General features: G+C 41.1%; 1 protein-coding gene and 1 long non-coding RNA gene across 2 annotated transcripts in view; one reads left to right on the forward strand and one right to left on the reverse strand.

Annotated features, from left to right (window-relative positions):
• LOC133538283 (uncharacterized) overlaps positions 1-16,668 on the reverse strand; it is an 84,328-nt gene that overhangs the window by 31,581 nt on the left and 36,079 nt on the right. The window lies entirely within an intron of this gene.
• On the forward strand, positions 9,913-15,880 carry gpr183a (G protein-coupled receptor 183a). The gene is made up of 2 exons (XM_061879756.1): positions 9,913-10,068; positions 14,351-15,880. The coding sequence occupies exon 2, from the start codon at positions 14,366-14,368 to the stop codon at positions 15,476-15,478; it is 1,113 nt and encodes a 370-aa protein (XP_061735740.1). The 5' UTR covers positions 9,913-10,068; positions 14,351-14,365; the 3' UTR covers positions 15,479-15,880.

Here is a 16,668-nt window from a genome sequence, read left to right on the forward strand (position 1 = left end):
AACTTTGCGCCTATAACAATCCGGATGGTTATTTTCCCTCTTTGTTGCGGAGGACACCACATTTACAGTTTCCAAATATAACTTGAAATGTGGACTCGTCAGACCACAGAACACTTTACCACTTTGCATCAGTCCATCTTAGCTGAGCTCGGGCCCAGCGAAGCCGGCGGCGTTTCTGGGTATCATTGATAAATGGCTTTGGCTTTGCATAGTAGAGTTTTAACTTGCACTTACAGATGTAGCGACAAACTGTAGTTACTGACAGTGGTTTTCTGAAGTGTTCCTGAACCCATGTGGCGATATCCTTTACACACTGATGTCGCTTTTTGATGCAGTACCACCTGAGGGAACGAAGGTCCGTTATATCATCGCTTACGTGCATTGATTTCTCCAGATTCTCTGAACGTTTTGATGGTATTACGGACCATAGATGGTGAAATTCCTAAATTCCTTGCAATAACCCGTTGAAAAAGTTGTTTTTAAACTGTTTGACAATTTGCTCACGCATTTGTTCACAAAGTGGTGACCGTTTCCCAATCCTTGTTTGTGAATGACTGAGCATTTCACAGAAGCTGCTTTTATACCCAATCATGGCACCCACCTGTTCCCAATTAGCCTGCACACCTGTGGGATGTTCCAAATATGTGTTTGATGAGATTTCCTCAACTTTATCAGTACTTATTGCCACCTTTCCCAACTTCTTTGTCACATGTTGCTGGCATCAAATTCTAAAGTTAATGATTATTTGTACAAAAAAAAGTGTTTGTCAGTTTGAATATCAAATATGTTGTCTTTGTAGCATATTCAACTGAATATGGGTTGAAAAGGATTTGCAAATCATTGTATTCTGTTTATATTTACATCTAACACAATTTCCCAACTCATATGGAAATGGGGTTTGTATATACAGTATATATATATATACATATATATATACTGTATATATATATATATATATATATATATATATATATATATATATGGTAAATGGGTTGTACTTGTATAGCACTTTTCTACCCCTTTTTAAGGAGCCCCAAGTGCTTTGACAGTATTTCCACATTCGCCCATTCACACACACATTCACACACTGACGGCAGGAGCTGCCATGCAAGGCACTCAACAGGACCCTTCAGGAGCAAGGGTGAAGTGTCTTGCCCAAGGACACAATGGACGTGACTAGGATGGTAGAAGGTGGGGATTGAACCAGTAACCCTCAGATTGCTGGCACAGCTACTCTACCAACTTTGCCACGCCGTCCCCATATATATATGTATATTAGGGGTGGGCAAATTAGTGCGTTAATTATGAGTTAAGTCATCAATCTATTAACGCCGAAAATTATTTTATCGCACATTTGCGTATGCAGTTTACATGCTTTTATTTTGTTAACGCCTTTTCTTAACAAGATGGCGTCGCCCGGTGTCGAGGAGCTCTTGGTAAAGATGGAACATTTGGCAAAAATACCGGACAATTCTGCAAATTTCATGGCTGGCTTACAGCGTGGTCACTCCGGGATCACTTACGACCGCCAGACAATTCTGAATGTGGATAGATCGGGCCGTTTTGGACTGAATGACGTGTGCTCGCCAGATCGGCTAGCTAGCATGGGAATACTTTGCCGGCTACATCCAGCGGCCTGTGAAGCAGCGGAGTATATGTGTTGTCTGTCTATTTATGAATAATGCAGACGAGGCGTATTGGCTGAGTTCTTAACGTTTGCTTTCAGAGCGTGCATATCACAACATACAAGATGCCGTCATGGCGACACAACCTATACCGGGCTACCGCGCACGGGCGTCACTCCTGTTGTATGCTGGGTAGGGTAGTTCTTTTATTCCCTGGCTCATAACGTCACAATATAGTTCCATGTATATGATGCGTTCAGTTTATCAAAGCACCAAGCAAACAATCGGAAAATTCCCATCATATCAATTCCTAGATATGGTCATGATCTTAAGTGCACTACGCGGAGTAAACACAACATTATTAATATTGCTACTACGGATAATTTGATCAAAAATTCCCTAAAACAGCCCACAACCTATAATATAGGTTTTTTAAACATAAGATCCTTGATAAAAAAAAATGTTTCTGCTGTTACCTCAGAAATTGCCTGTTCAGATGTTATGATTGTGGCTCAGAGATTTGTATGTAGATTATATTTATTTTCCATAACAAACAGGATAACTTAAATACCCTGGCAGTGGTAGTAATAAGCTTAAATGTTTGTATTTACATTTTTTGAGTTGATTTTCATAAAATATGCTATTTAACTGCTACTGTTTAACAAGGACTGATTTAAATTGTGTTTGCACAACAAATGTTTTGGCGCTTTTGTTCATGTGGGAGAATATTCCAATAAAGGTGCACTACACAATACTTTTGAATTCATTATTGGGCTTTGCGTATACAATGCAGTTAATCGCGATTAATCAGAGAAATATCAATCAATCAATCAATGTTTATTTATATAGCCCCAAATCACAAATGTCTCAAAGGACTGCACAAATCATTACGACTACAACATCCTCGGAAGAACCCACAAAAGGGCAAGGAAAACTCACACCCAGTGGGCAGGGAGAATTCACATTCAGTGGGACGCCAGCGACAATGCTGACTATGAGAAACCTTGGAGAGGACCTCAGATGTGGGCAACCCCCCCCCCCTCTAGGGGACCGAAAGCAATGGATGTCGAGCGGGTCCAACATGATACTGTGAAAGTTCAATCCATAGTGGCTCCAAGACAGCAGCGAGAGTCCCGTCCACAGGAAACCATCTGAAGCGGATCAGCAGCGTAGAGATGTCCCCAACCGATACAGGCGAGCGGTCCATCCTGGGTCCCGACGAGCGGTCCATCCTGGGTCTTGACTCTGGACAGTCAGTACTTCATCCATGGTCATCGGACCGGACCCCCTCCACAAGGGAGGGGGGGACATAGGAGAAAGAAAAGAAGCGGCAGATCAACTGGTCTAAAAAGGAGGTCTATTTAAAGGCTAGAGTATACAAGGCGTACCTGTTTTACCGTAAGCTGCACCGTTGTATAAGCTGCGTACACTGTTGATTTTTGAGAAAATGAAAGGATTTTAAGTGCGCCTTATAGTCTGAAAATAACGGTACTGTAGTTGTTTGTAGTACATTATATTGTATTGCTTTTTTTTTAATATACCTATATATTATCTAATTCATTCTTAATGCCATCTAGTGTACGTACTTGCATTTACAACTTGTATTTAAAGCTGCATTTTATATGTAACAGCAAATTATAAAGAATATAGCAGTATATCGCCATGTCACAGTATTGCAATACTGTAACGTATTGTGATTTAAGTATTGTGATTTAAGTATTGTGATTTAAGTATTGTGTTATGTATCGTATCATGACACCTTTGCCAAAACCCAGTCCTAATAATAACTCCATGAAAGTCAAAAGGAAATATAATTAATCTGTTCCAGAGTCAAACGTTGGCCTTCACACCAGCTCTATTGTAACATTTTTACACAATAAAAAACCATACAAGTGTCAAACTTGGATGACAAAGGTGCAAAAGACAATAAACAGTCAAGCTTAACGGCTAACCATGTTCTTATTTTTTGCCTATCATTCACAATCCCTATGTGAGACAAGAATACCTTTTTGTTTTCTTAGGCATTGTATTTTCAAATATACGACTCGCTCGTTAAAGTTAAAGTACCAATGATTGTCACACACACACCAGGTGTGGTGAAATTTGTCCTCTACAATTGACCCATCCCCTTCATCACCCCCTGGGAAGCGAGGGGAGCAGTGGGCAGCAGCGGTGCCGGGCCCGGGAATCATTTATGGTGATTTAACCCCCAATCCCAACCCCTGATGCTGAGTGCCAAGCAGGGAGTCAATGGGTCCCATTTTTGTATAGTCTTTGGTATGACTCGGCCAGGGTTTGAACTCACAACCTACCGATCTCAGGGCGGACACTCTAACCGCTAGGCCACTGAGTAGGTTAACAATGAAGCAGGTATCTCACACTTGCACAATCAGCCAAACACGCTGTCTTTCTCCCATTAAAAAATGTATTTTAAATAATATTCTTACTATGTTTTCCCTACTTACTGACACTAATTCTCACACTGTCCCATCATTTGTGTCTAGGTCAGTCCGGCCTCTGGCGTGGCTACACATGCGTCATTTGAGTATGTTTGGGGGTGTGCCAGGACCACAGAGGGCGCCAGGAAAAGTCAGAGAAAGGACAAACTACCTACCGGCACACTTGTGTTTTGCTCTATTGTGGGGACCGAAAAGCAAGCCCAAATAGGCAATCACATGTTAAAACACGAGCCCAAAAAGATTGCAACACGCAAAACTAAACAATTTTCAAGCAACTTTAAAAAAAGAAAAACAACTTGACTCTGTCCAAGGCTGCAAACTTGACAACGTTGAGGAGGCTGCTTAATTAAGGATGTTGACGAGCTGGACATCCATAAGATCCAATCCCTCTCACCCACTGCACAACACTGTGGAAGCCTTGAGCAGCTCCTTTAGCATTGCACTGTTACACCTTCACAGCGCAGGAAAAAGCGCTACAGTTGGTTAATTTTACACACAGTCATAAAACTTTACAATGCACTTATTTGATTGTTGTAATCTGCTTTTTTTTCTTGGTGTGCAATATAGGTGTTAAGATAGCGTTTTTTTATTTTTTTTATTATTTACCCATACAAAATGTCATTTTTAGTGTGCAATATGGATTACTTTTTACAAAGGATTGGTACTCTTCACATTTGAAACAATACGGTAGCTGGGAATCAATACCAGGACTCAACACGGCTAATTTTCTGTACTTTTGGGTGTGTTAAAAATATATCTGTAATTTATTTTTATAATAAAATCTTTTTTTCATTGCAACATTTAAAAACGATCTGATTATGATAACTGCTGTCCAGTAATATCTTGTTTCAGTTATATCCTTGTGGTTAGAGTGTCCGCCCTGAGACTGGAAGGTCGTGAGTTCAAACCCCGGCCTAGTCCCCTGGCGCTCCGTCGGCTCCGCCTCTGCACAGTCCTCCATCGCCAGACGCGAGCCGGGCTTCCGACCAGCTGAGCCCCCCCCCCTTTTTTTTTACCGGTAGCAGGAAGTGAAAGCGGCCATGACCATGTGCCCCCAGCCTTCTCCTCGTTTTCTTTGTCTTTTTCTTTTCCTTTGTCTTCTTCTTTGTCCTTTTCTTCGTCCCCTTTGTCCTTTTCTTTGTCTTTTTCTTCATCCTTTTCTTTATCTTTGTCTGTAGTATTATATATATATATATATATATATATATATATATATATATATATATATATATATATATATATATATATATATTAGGGCTGTGAATCTTTGGGTGTCCCACGATTCGATAATATATTGATTTTTTTTATTCGATTTGATTCTCGATTCAAAAACGATATTTTTCCGATTCAAAAGGATTCTGTATTCATTCAATGCATAGGATTTCAGCAGGATCTAACCTAGTCTAGTAGATTTAGTAGATTTAAAAAAAAAAAAGCTTTTATAATTGTAAAGGACAATGTTTTATCAACTGTTTGCAATAATGTAAATTTGTTTTAACTATTAAACGAACCAAAAATATGACTTATTTTATCTTTGTGAAAATATTGGACACAGTGTGTTGTCAAGCTTATGAGATGCGATGCAAGTGTAAGCCACTTTGACACTATTGTTCTTTTTTATTATTTTTATAAATGTCTAATGATAATGTCACTGTGGGATTTTTAATCACTGCTATGCTGAAATGATAACTAATATTGATACTGTTGTTGATAATATTCATTTTTGTTTCACTACTTTTGGTTTGTTCTGTGTCGTGTTTGTGTCTCCTCTCAATTGCTCTGTTTATTGCAGTTCTGAGTGTTGCTGGGTCAGGTTTGGTTTTGGAATTGGATTGCATTGTTATGGTATTGCCGTGTAGTGGTTTGTTCGATTGATTTAAAAAAAAGGAAACCCAAAAGAATAAAAAAAAATTTAAAAAATCGATTTTTTAAAAATGAGAATCGGTTCTGAATCGCACAACGTAAACGATTCGATTCGTATTCGAATTTATTTTTTCCCACACCCCTTTGTACCCATTGAAAATCTGAACAGGCCGTATTTTGCCCAGATCTGCGATAAGAGTATATATTAGATCTACCAGTACAAATGGAATGCAACAAATGTTTAACTTAGACGGGCAGATCAATACAAATAGCCACAGTAACGATAAAGACTAAATGATCAGTATATAGTTGATATTATAAGGGTTAGATCGATATTTTTTTATCAACCAAAAATATTTTTTAATTTTTGTTATTGTTTACAAACTCAATAAATAAGTCCCTGGACACAAGAGGGCTTAAAGGGCAAAAACAAAATGATTTGAATCAGAGTCAACAGTAGGAAAATATACCAAATATTTATTTGATATTGTTACATCCTGTGATTAATTATTTAATGATTTTGAAAATTTGAAGTATCGATAATGGTATGAGGCAGCACGGGTTAGTGCGTGTGCTTCACAATACGAAAGTCCTGAGCTCGATTCTGGGCTGGGGATTTTTCTGTGTGGAGTTTGCATGTTCTCCCCGTGACTGCGTGGGTTCCCTCCGGGTACTCCGGCTTCCTCCCACTTCCAAAGACATGCACCTGGGGATAGGTTGATTGGCAACACTAAATTGGCCCTAGTGTGTGAATGTGAGTGTGAATGTTGTTTATCTCTGTTGGCCCTAGGGCTGGGCGACATGTCGATATACTCGATATATCACAGGTTTGTTTCTGTGCGATATAGAAAATGACTATATCGTGATAATCGAGTATATGTCCTCATGCAGTGGCTATTAATTGTGGGCATGACACTGCATGCGTTTCCCACTCTTTCTTGTCTCTCCTTCTCACAAAAACATAAACAAGCGCACCTTCTTACACACGTCACATACTGTCACGTGTGCAACGTCACACGCTCCCGTGGAGCAGGAAGGTAGCGACATGGTAACGTTAGCTGTGATGCTAACGTAGCGGTGCGAGTGGTACTACGAGAGAGAGAAGGTGCGAATCTGGTAAAAAATGGAGGAAGAATTAATTCCAAAGAAAAACAGCACAGGGTCCATCGTCCAGCGGTGGTTTGGCTTCAAGCTGGACTATGTTCAACATTTATGCGGCAAAAGCGTTGCTACAAAAAGTAGCACAACTGCTTATGTAGCATCATTTGAAAAGTCACCCGCTGGAGAATGAGGAGTGCTTGAAGCTCTGCATCAACATCTCCGGCCGGTGCCACACCAATAAACTGCCAAAGCAACTATTTCCACATCAACACTGTGTGAAAAAAAAAATAGTTAACAACTGAAGGAGATAACGTCCGCAGGAACCTATTATGCAGCTCATTTTTATTTGACAGTTATTGATATAGCTTGTGTGACATCATTCAGAAAAGTGCACTTAGAGCTTGTTTTAAAATGTCTCTGACAATCTTGCACTTTCTGTTTTGGAAATGACATGAATGTTTGTGCCACTGCTTAATGTTTAACAAAAACAGTTTTGGTAAATTGACTCAGTTGTGATTTCCCTCTCTGCATGAAAGTTTAAAATGAGCAAAAATTAACGCAGTAGAAGAATGTTTTAATGTAGACGCATAGAATCATCATACTGCTGTGATTACCGTAATTTCCGGACTATAAGGCGCACCTGACCATAAGCCGCACCAGCTAAATTTAGGGGAAAATACAGATTGCTCCATATGTAAGCCGCACCCGACTATAAGCCGCAGCAGTTTTGATGTGTAATTACCGTAGTATATAGGGGTTCCTGCTACCACGGAGTGGATTGTCGGGACAGAGATGACTGTTTGGGACCGCAAAGCGTCCCATTTATTAACAATGAATATTTCAATCATACTTTCACATCTTTGACATGTCGAACAGCATTCGTGCAGAGTACAAATAATACAACGGTGCAAAGTAATACAAAGTGCTCGCCTGTAACACGGCAGTGAAAGTGCAGTCTTCATGCTGCCGTCTCCAACGTCTCACCATTGATTCATTGATGTCAAGGGTACGTGCAGCAGCTCTATTTCCTTCTTTGACAGCCAGATCGATTGCCTTTAACTTAAAAGCAGCATCATATGCACTTCTCCGTTTGTTTTCCATATTGAGGGTGTTTGCATGAACACTTCCTTCGCGCAAACTGTCGCTGACGCTCTCCTACTCTTTGTTTTGCTCTCGTTACCTGGCGCCAGATGTCTGCCTCGGTCTCGCGCATCCTCGGTAGTGCGCGCCCCTGGTTACCGTAAGCTGCACCGTTGTATAAGCTGCAGGGACCAGAACGCGGCAAAAAAGTAGCGGCTTATAGTCCGGAAATTACGGTATATGCATCAAGTGTTCATTCAAGGCCAAGGCAAAATATCGAGATTATATATCGTGTCACGTGACATGGCCTAAAAATGATCGAGATATTAATAAAAGGGCATATCGCCCAGTGCTAGTTGGCCCTGTGAGGAGGTGGCGACTTGTCCATGGTGTACACCACCTTCCGACTGTATGCACCTGGGATAGGCTCCACCCCCACCCCCGCGACCACGAAAGGGACAAGCGGTAGAAAATGGATGGATAAATCGGAATGAGTTTATTACGCCTATACTGGCTCATCTGCACTGGCTTCCTGTGCACTTAAGATGTGGCTTTAAGGTTTTATTACTTACCTATACAATACTACACGGTCTAGCTCCATCCTATCTTGCCGATTGTATTGTACCATATGTCCCGGCAAGAAGTCTGCGTTCAAAAGACTCCGGCTTATTAGTGATTCCTAAAGCCCAAAAAAAGTCTGCGGGCTATAGAGCGTTTTCCGTTCGGGGTCCAGTACTCTGAGATGCTACCTCAGTAGAAGCATTTAAGTCTCACCTTAAAACTCATTTGTATACTCTAGCCTTTAAATAGACCTCCTTTTTAGACCAGTTGATCTGCCGCTTCTTTTCTTTTTCTCCTCTGTCCCCCCCTCCCTTGTGGAGGAGGTCCGGTCCGATGACCATGGATGAAGTACTGGCTGTCGAGACCCAGGATGGACCGCTCGTCGTGTATCGGTTGGGGACATCTCTACGCTGCTGATCCGCCCCCGCTTGGGATGGATTCTTGTGGACGGGACCCTCGCTGCTGTCTTGGATCCGCTTTGAACTGAACTCTCGCGGCTGTGTTGGAGCCACTATGGATTGAACTTTCACAGTATCATGTTAGACCCGCTCGACATCCATTGCTTTCGGTCCCCTAGAGGGGTGGGGGTTGCCCACATTTGAGGTCCTCTCCAAGGTTTCTTATAGTTATCATTGACACTGGCGTCCCACTGGGTGTGAATTCTCCCTGCCCACTGGGTGTGAGTTTTTCTTGCCCTTATGTGGGTTCTTCCCAGGATGTCGTAGTCGTAATGGTTTGCACAGTCCTTTGAGACATTTGTGATTTAGGGCTATATAAATAAACATTGATTGATATTAGCATGGACGTTCAGCGGCACTTCTCTTTCCAGTCACTAGTACAGTATGTTGTTGTTTTTAAACTGACTGCTGCCACTCATAACGTGAGGAGCCAAAAATATAAAAAACACTACGTGACGTACATATACCAGTAATGTTTTTCAGCCTTGATTTGTACGGATATGAAAGTTAATAGATGACTCTGAAAAAGAAGGATTTGACTCATGAATGTGACCGTGGCACAGCTGTAACAACTTCCTTATGATTTTGTTGAATTCTTTTTGACAAATTAGCTTAGTGATCAGGAGGTGTCGGCAGAGCTGACATCTAAACAAGGGGAAGTGAGCTGTGGTGCAAATGTGAGGACGGACAGAGGGAGTAGTGGATGGTGGAAGCGGGGTGCGGGGTGGTGGTGAGTGGGCGTGCTGTACTTACAACAGGATATTTTGTCACCATGGTCACTGGTGGCAAATCAGCAGATGTTGTATTTGCGCATGTGGGCTCCAGCTCGCACACATGAAAGTGGAGCTGCCTGGTTGGGTTTGAAGTGCGGTGCCATGTGTGGTGGACGCCGACGCACACTCGAGACCACGCAAATTTGAGGTAACTTTCTAATATTTGTGTTGAATCGATGTATATTTCGCTGGCTTAACAAACTAATAACAATAATAATGGATTAGATTTATATAGCACTTTTTTAGATACTCAAAACGTTTTACTGTGCAAACCCATTATCCAATCAATCCACATTCTCATATATAATGTATGAGAATGCCAACTGTTAAAAATGTACCATCATGGTGGTTTACAGCCGTTTTACCATCCATCCATCCATTTTCTACCGCTTGCGGTTCTCACATGGGGGTACACGTACCCCTAGGGGTACTTGAAGGTATGCCAAGGGGTACGTGGGACTTTTTTAAAGTATTCTACAAATAGCAACAATTCAAAAATCCTTTATAAATATATTTATTGAATAATACTTCAACAAAATATGAATGTAAGTTCATAAACTGTGAAAAGAAATGCAAAGATGCAATATTCAGTGTTGACAGCTACATTTTTTGTGGACATGTTCCATAAATATTGATGTTAAAGATTCATTTTTTTGTGAAGAAATGTTCAGAATGGATCTCTATTACAATCCCCAAAGAGGGAACTTTAAGTTGATGATTACTTCTATGTGTAGAAATCTTTATTTATAATTGAATCACTTGTTTATTTTTTAACAAATTTTTGGTTATTTTTATATCTTTTTTTCCCAATAGTTCAAGAAAGACCACTACAAATGAGCAATATTTTGCCCTGTTATAAAATGTAATAAATCAGAAACTGATGACATAGTGCTGTATTTTACTTCTTTATCACTTTTTTTCAACCAAAAATGCTTTGCTCTGATTAGGGGGTACTCAAATTAAAAACATGTTCACAGGGGGGTACATCACTGAAAAAAGGTTGAGAACCACTGCCTTACGGGGTCGCGGGGGGTGCTGGAGCTTACCCCAGCCGTTGTACCATTACTCGTAAAAACATATTTTTTGTTGACCATGGCTTCACATTTTGTTAGAAGACATCAAGGGGATTTGACAGTACATGCTCGAGAGCAAAACACCCAGAAAAGGTGCCCACTTCCTCATGTGCACAGCCACCTTCACATAACAAGGGTTTTTTCGCGCACATTTTTGGCGCGTCAAAGGTTGCCTGCTATTGCCCGCAACCTTCCTTTTGAGTTCAGTCGACGAAAACGTGACAAGTTGCAAAACGTACACCCTGAATGAAGAACGACGTCAACTAACACGAGCATATGTGTTCACATGGTAATGAGGTGCTTTAATCGTGTATGCATTTCTGAAAATGCAATCATGTAATTAAAAACATGTTTTATTACTGTATTGATTATTTGGGTTGGCAGATAATCTCCTTTTTTGCACATACTGCGGTACCTCACTTTTCATTAGTAATCTGATCCACTAAGTCAGACTGAGACCAAATCCTACAAAAAACAAAGCATTTTTTTCCTCATAAGAAATAATGTGAATCCAAATAACCCGTTCCAAACACATAAACATTTTAACATAACACGCATTTTTATTTACAACTACTTTTACTTACAGACAACTATGTGAAATACATACACAGCAAATGACAAATGTAATGGATGAAGTAATATTTGAAGTGAAGTGAATTATATTTATATAGCCCTTTTCTCAAGTGACTCAAAGCGCTTTACACAGTGACACCCAATATCTAAGTTACATTTAAACCAGTGTGGGTGGCACTGGGAGCAGGTGGGTAAAGTGTCTTGCTCAAGGACACAACGGCAGTAACTAGGATGGCACAAGCGGGAATCGAACCTGCAACCCTCAAGTTGCTGGCACGGCCACTCTACCAACCGAGCTATGCCGCCCCATGCTGACACTTGGATCTTACATTGACCCAATGATTGCTTATTTTGCAGTCGTATTCAATAGCAAAAATAAAATGAAGAAACTATGTCATCAATGTGTGGGTTTCTTGGTTTGGGCACCCGACCCCGGCAAATTGACTAGGTTGTCACGCACATCGTTTGGCAGTACGATACTGCTTCTTAATTAGGAAGAAGAAAATATTTGGTGCCCCCCATGCCACACTCAACGGCACCACAAAAAAAAAAGCAGTATAATTTGTCTATAAAATTGTTTGCAGGTGCATCTCTGCAAAACATTGCATCCTAAACATAAAAGAAAACTTAAAAAGAAAAAAATAATAGATATACAACAAATTACAATAAAGAGTAATTTTATGTACATTGTTTTTAAGTCAATCAATCAATCAATGTTTACTTATATAGCCCTAAATCACTAGTAAATCTGTAACAGAAAAGATTTAAAGTGCATCAATTCGCCTGAAATGTAAAAGAACAAGAAAATTACTACAAACGTTTTTTGAACCATTTAATACTGAACAGTTAAGTTAAATAAACTCAATAAATAATAATACATTAAAATGTATCAGGAACATTAACTCAGCAGCAAAATTACATAAAAAACTTTAACCAACAAAAAAACCCCAAATAAAACCATTTGTGTTGATTTTTATTCTAATCAAAATGAGGACTTCAGGATTGATGGATGAAATGATCCTGCATGATACTGATAAAGCACGCACCCACAGAGGTTCAAACTGCCGTATGGTAATCGAGACGGTACACAATTCCGTTTGGCTAAAATATTTAGCAAAACTGTTGTCATACAAAGAGTGGGGTGTACGATCATCATAAAGACAATTTACTACAAATATTAGAACAACTAAACAAACGGCAAACTTGTCGAGGCTGACTCGACAGCGCCTACGGGTTTTAGTTGAGTAGTGCACTCCGTTTGGCCTCAACTGCTTCCGGATGCGATTAACTGTCAATCAACGGGCAGAACTGTTAACAATCAATTTATTCATTTTTATGTCTATCCTGTTTTTAACACTAAAAAACCCACAGAGCAGCCATTTGGCTTTTCTACCTATAAAACCCACAGGTCAGCCGATCGGCTGGAAGGCCCTTCTTTTGTTATGTAAACGAACAGTGATTAGTGAGTCGTCAGTGAGTCAGGTGGGTCAACGGCCACAAAACTAGTCGGGGTGGTTGCAGTCACATGAGCCATTATGGCCACATTGGTCATTAGCATGGCAGTGCCCCGTGGGTGCGTTCACTGAGCACATCTGAGAATTGAGGTGTGAATGTCTTTTGTCTTCTGCGTAAAGACGACCTGAGGAGTTGAGCAGAACCTGGCATAGCTCAAATTCATAACTGGTATTTTGAAATCAGACATATCTTTGACATAACATCACATTACAGTATGGGCAAACAGCAACAGTCGGTCTGGTTCTGGTTATCTATGAGTTGAGAGACAGGAAAAGAGAAAATAGAGGGAAAGAGCAAAACAGACAAAAACAATTTACAAATTCTAAAATAAAACAGATCAAATACGTTTCTGGTGTATCTCAGTTTGAAAAAAATGTTACATAAAATAAATCATTATCTTGTACGGATATCAACTTGATGAGCGATTCTGTAAATGACTGGTGGGGCTACCACAGATTTTGAGTGTTTTTTTTAATGTGGTTCTGTTCTTTTACTTTTCCTATGTGTCTGGTGGGGATGTAGAAAGCCCAATGTTGTAGGGTCTTAATAACTTTTACATCCTTTAACATATTTTACATTTTGATTCAGCTCATATGTTCTGCCCAGGCTGCCACCTTGGGAAACTGGTGAAAGACAGACAGTCAGTTAGCAGCTCCTATCTGATTCTCCCCCTCCCCCATTTTATGTCCAGGTGTTTTGAGTGAAGTGGCTCAGCATGTCCCCCCCCTGTGGTGCCCCAGTGATTGCCCATTTTACATAACAAAAGGAAGGTTCACAGGGGCTTTCCAGCCGATCGGCTGCCCTCTGGGTTTTATAGGTAGATCAAAAAATCCTGGGTCTTCTAGTGTTAAGTGCACAAAGCATTGTGAAAAACATGCAGTATCATTTTAGATTGTCAGAATGATACGAAAAATGGATTGGAGTTTTTCAGAGCTCATGCGCCACCACTCGACATTTTTTGTATTTGTACTTGAGTTTTCTATTTTTTCCAAACCTCCTCCTTCATACTATTTATTAATTTATTGTACAAAACAGGTTTGTAAAACAGCCAAACAAGTTCTAACTTATGACATTTGCACAGCATAGTCAAGTTTTTCAGGAACCAACAACACTCAAATTTAATGTTGAGTGGAAAGGAGCGATAACTTCCTCTTTGCAAGGTGCGTCATCACAAATCATGGGTTCTCTCTTGTGGTTTTAAAAAAGCAAAAGGGTACAAAACATGTGGCTTGTTGCGTTCAACTAAAACCATCTTCTTTCTGTTTCAAGAACCAGAACATCAAGATGGGATCTACAGTTTCACCCGATCTTGCCAACAACGGCTCCAGCTGCAACACCCTGTACGAGCACAGGAGCTACGCCCGGGTCCTCATGCCCATCATCTACACCGTGATCTTCGTGGTTGGCCTTCTGGGCAACGCCTTGGCCTTGCACGTCATCCGTCCCAACCTGAAGAAGATGAACTCCACCACTCTGTACTCGCTCAACCTGGTGATTTCTGACATCCTCTTCACGCTGTCGCTTCCTGTGAGGATCACCTACTACGCGCTGGGCTTCCACTGGCCCCTTGGCGAGGCCGTGTGCAAGATCTCAGGCCTCATCTTCTACATAAACACTTATGCCGGCGTCAACTTTATGACCTGCCTGAGCGTCGACCGCTTCATCGCCGTCGTCCTGCCGCTCCGCTTCGCCCGGCTGCGTAATGTTGGCAACGTGCGCTACATTTGCGGCCTGGTGTGGCTGCTGGTCCTGGCGCAGACCCTCCCGCTCCTTGGCATGCCAATGACCAACAATGAACCGGACACCTACATCACCTGCATGGAATACCCCAATTTCGAGAAGGTAGACCATATCGCTAACATTCTCATTGGCGCCGTCTTCCTGGGTTACATTCTCCCAATGATCACTATCCTGGTGTGCTACTCCATCCTGTGCTTCAAACTCCACTCCACGGCCAAGGCCAACCACCTGACTGAAAAATTAGGCCGAAGCCGCAAGGCCATCGGCGTCATCTGCTGTGTGTCCCTTGTCTTCGTGGTCTGCTACAGCCCCTATCACATCAACATCCTGCAGTACATGGTCCGCAAGGTGGTGAACAACCCGGACTGCGCCGATCTAACCGCCTTCCAGGTGTCCCTGCACATCACAGTCATTCTCATGAACCTCAACGCATGCCTGGACCCGTTTGTCTATTTCTTTGCCTGCAAAGGCTACAAGAGGAAGCTCCTGAAGCTCCTCAAGCTGGAGGTCAGTATGTCGGTTTCCAGCGCCGTCAGGACGTTGCCCGAAGGCTCCTCCAAGGACGTTATCGACGGCAACAAGATCCAACTCAACGGGTGCGCTTCGAGCTCGGCCACAGAGAGGCTGATGGAGAGGAGATCGCAGCAGTATGTGTAAATCAGAAGACTGAAAAGTTGAAAGGATCCAGGCAATACCTTTCAGTAGGACGATATTTGACAAATGTGTCAAAGATTTGGGTCAGAATGTTCCCTGACTGACAAATTCTGTGGTTTAGATCTCTTGAAGTTCCTAGTGAAACAATCAATTAAGTGTGGATGAACACTGTCCATCACCAGGCTGTGAACTTCTTTTCCTGCTACTACTTCACAATTTGAATGTTTTGCTTCAACTGTCACAAGTCACTTGTAATAAATCTATGCCGGTTTGACATTTACAGGCTGTCAAGCACCTGCCAAAACAAGGGGGGAAGCTTTTGTTTTTCAACCAAAAGTGAATACTGTAAATATGAATATTACATTTTGAATGTAAAGTTAGCAATAAATAAAGGCTATAAATGAATGTTCTGAACTTCTGCTTCCATGCCAGTGTGGTTCTAAGCGGCGCACTTGGCTCTTCCATGTCCTTGTTTTTTACAACCCCAAAGTGAGAAAAGTTAGCATTTTTAAACTAAATTCGATCCAAAACTATTCTAATCTGTGTATTCATTATTTTCAGCCATGTTTGTTTTCATTATGTTTCATTTTTTGTTTAGCATTTGTTTTCTGAGAGTGAAAGTGGTTAATTTAAAGGCCTACTGAAACCCACTAATACCGACCACGCAGTCTGATAGTTTATATATTAATGATGAAATATTAACATTGCAACACATGCCAATACGTCCTTTTTAGTTTACTAAATTGCAATTTAAAATTTCCTGTGAGGTATCCTGTTGAAAACGTCACGGAATGATGACGCTTATGTTGACGTGTGCTTGTGGCGTTATTGGTTGGAACAGACATGTTCTCCCAGCACCACTCATGGTTAAAAGTAGTCTGCTTTAATCGCATAATTACACAGTATTTTGGACATCTGTGTTGCTGAATCTTTTGCAATTTGTTCAATTAATAATGGAGACTATAAATAAAAATGCTGTTGGTGGAAAGCGGTGGATTGCAGCTAGCTATAGCAACCGAAACACAGCCAGGTTTCTTTGTTTGTTGTGAAGCTTTACCACAGAGCGGTCAAGCGAACATGTCTCTCTAGCAGCAAGTTTTTGGATGGGAAAATTGTGATACTAAGTCGGCTCTTATCGGAGACTTGAGCGGATTATGCGACCTCCTCCTGCAGCTGTCAAAAAGGCAGCTGTG

This window comes from Nerophis ophidion, linkage group LG19 (genome assembly GCF_033978795.1).
Source record: "Nerophis ophidion isolate RoL-2023_Sa linkage group LG19, RoL_Noph_v1.0, whole genome shotgun sequence".
Classification (NCBI taxonomy): domain Eukaryota; kingdom Metazoa; phylum Chordata; class Actinopteri; order Syngnathiformes; family Syngnathidae; genus Nerophis; species Nerophis ophidion.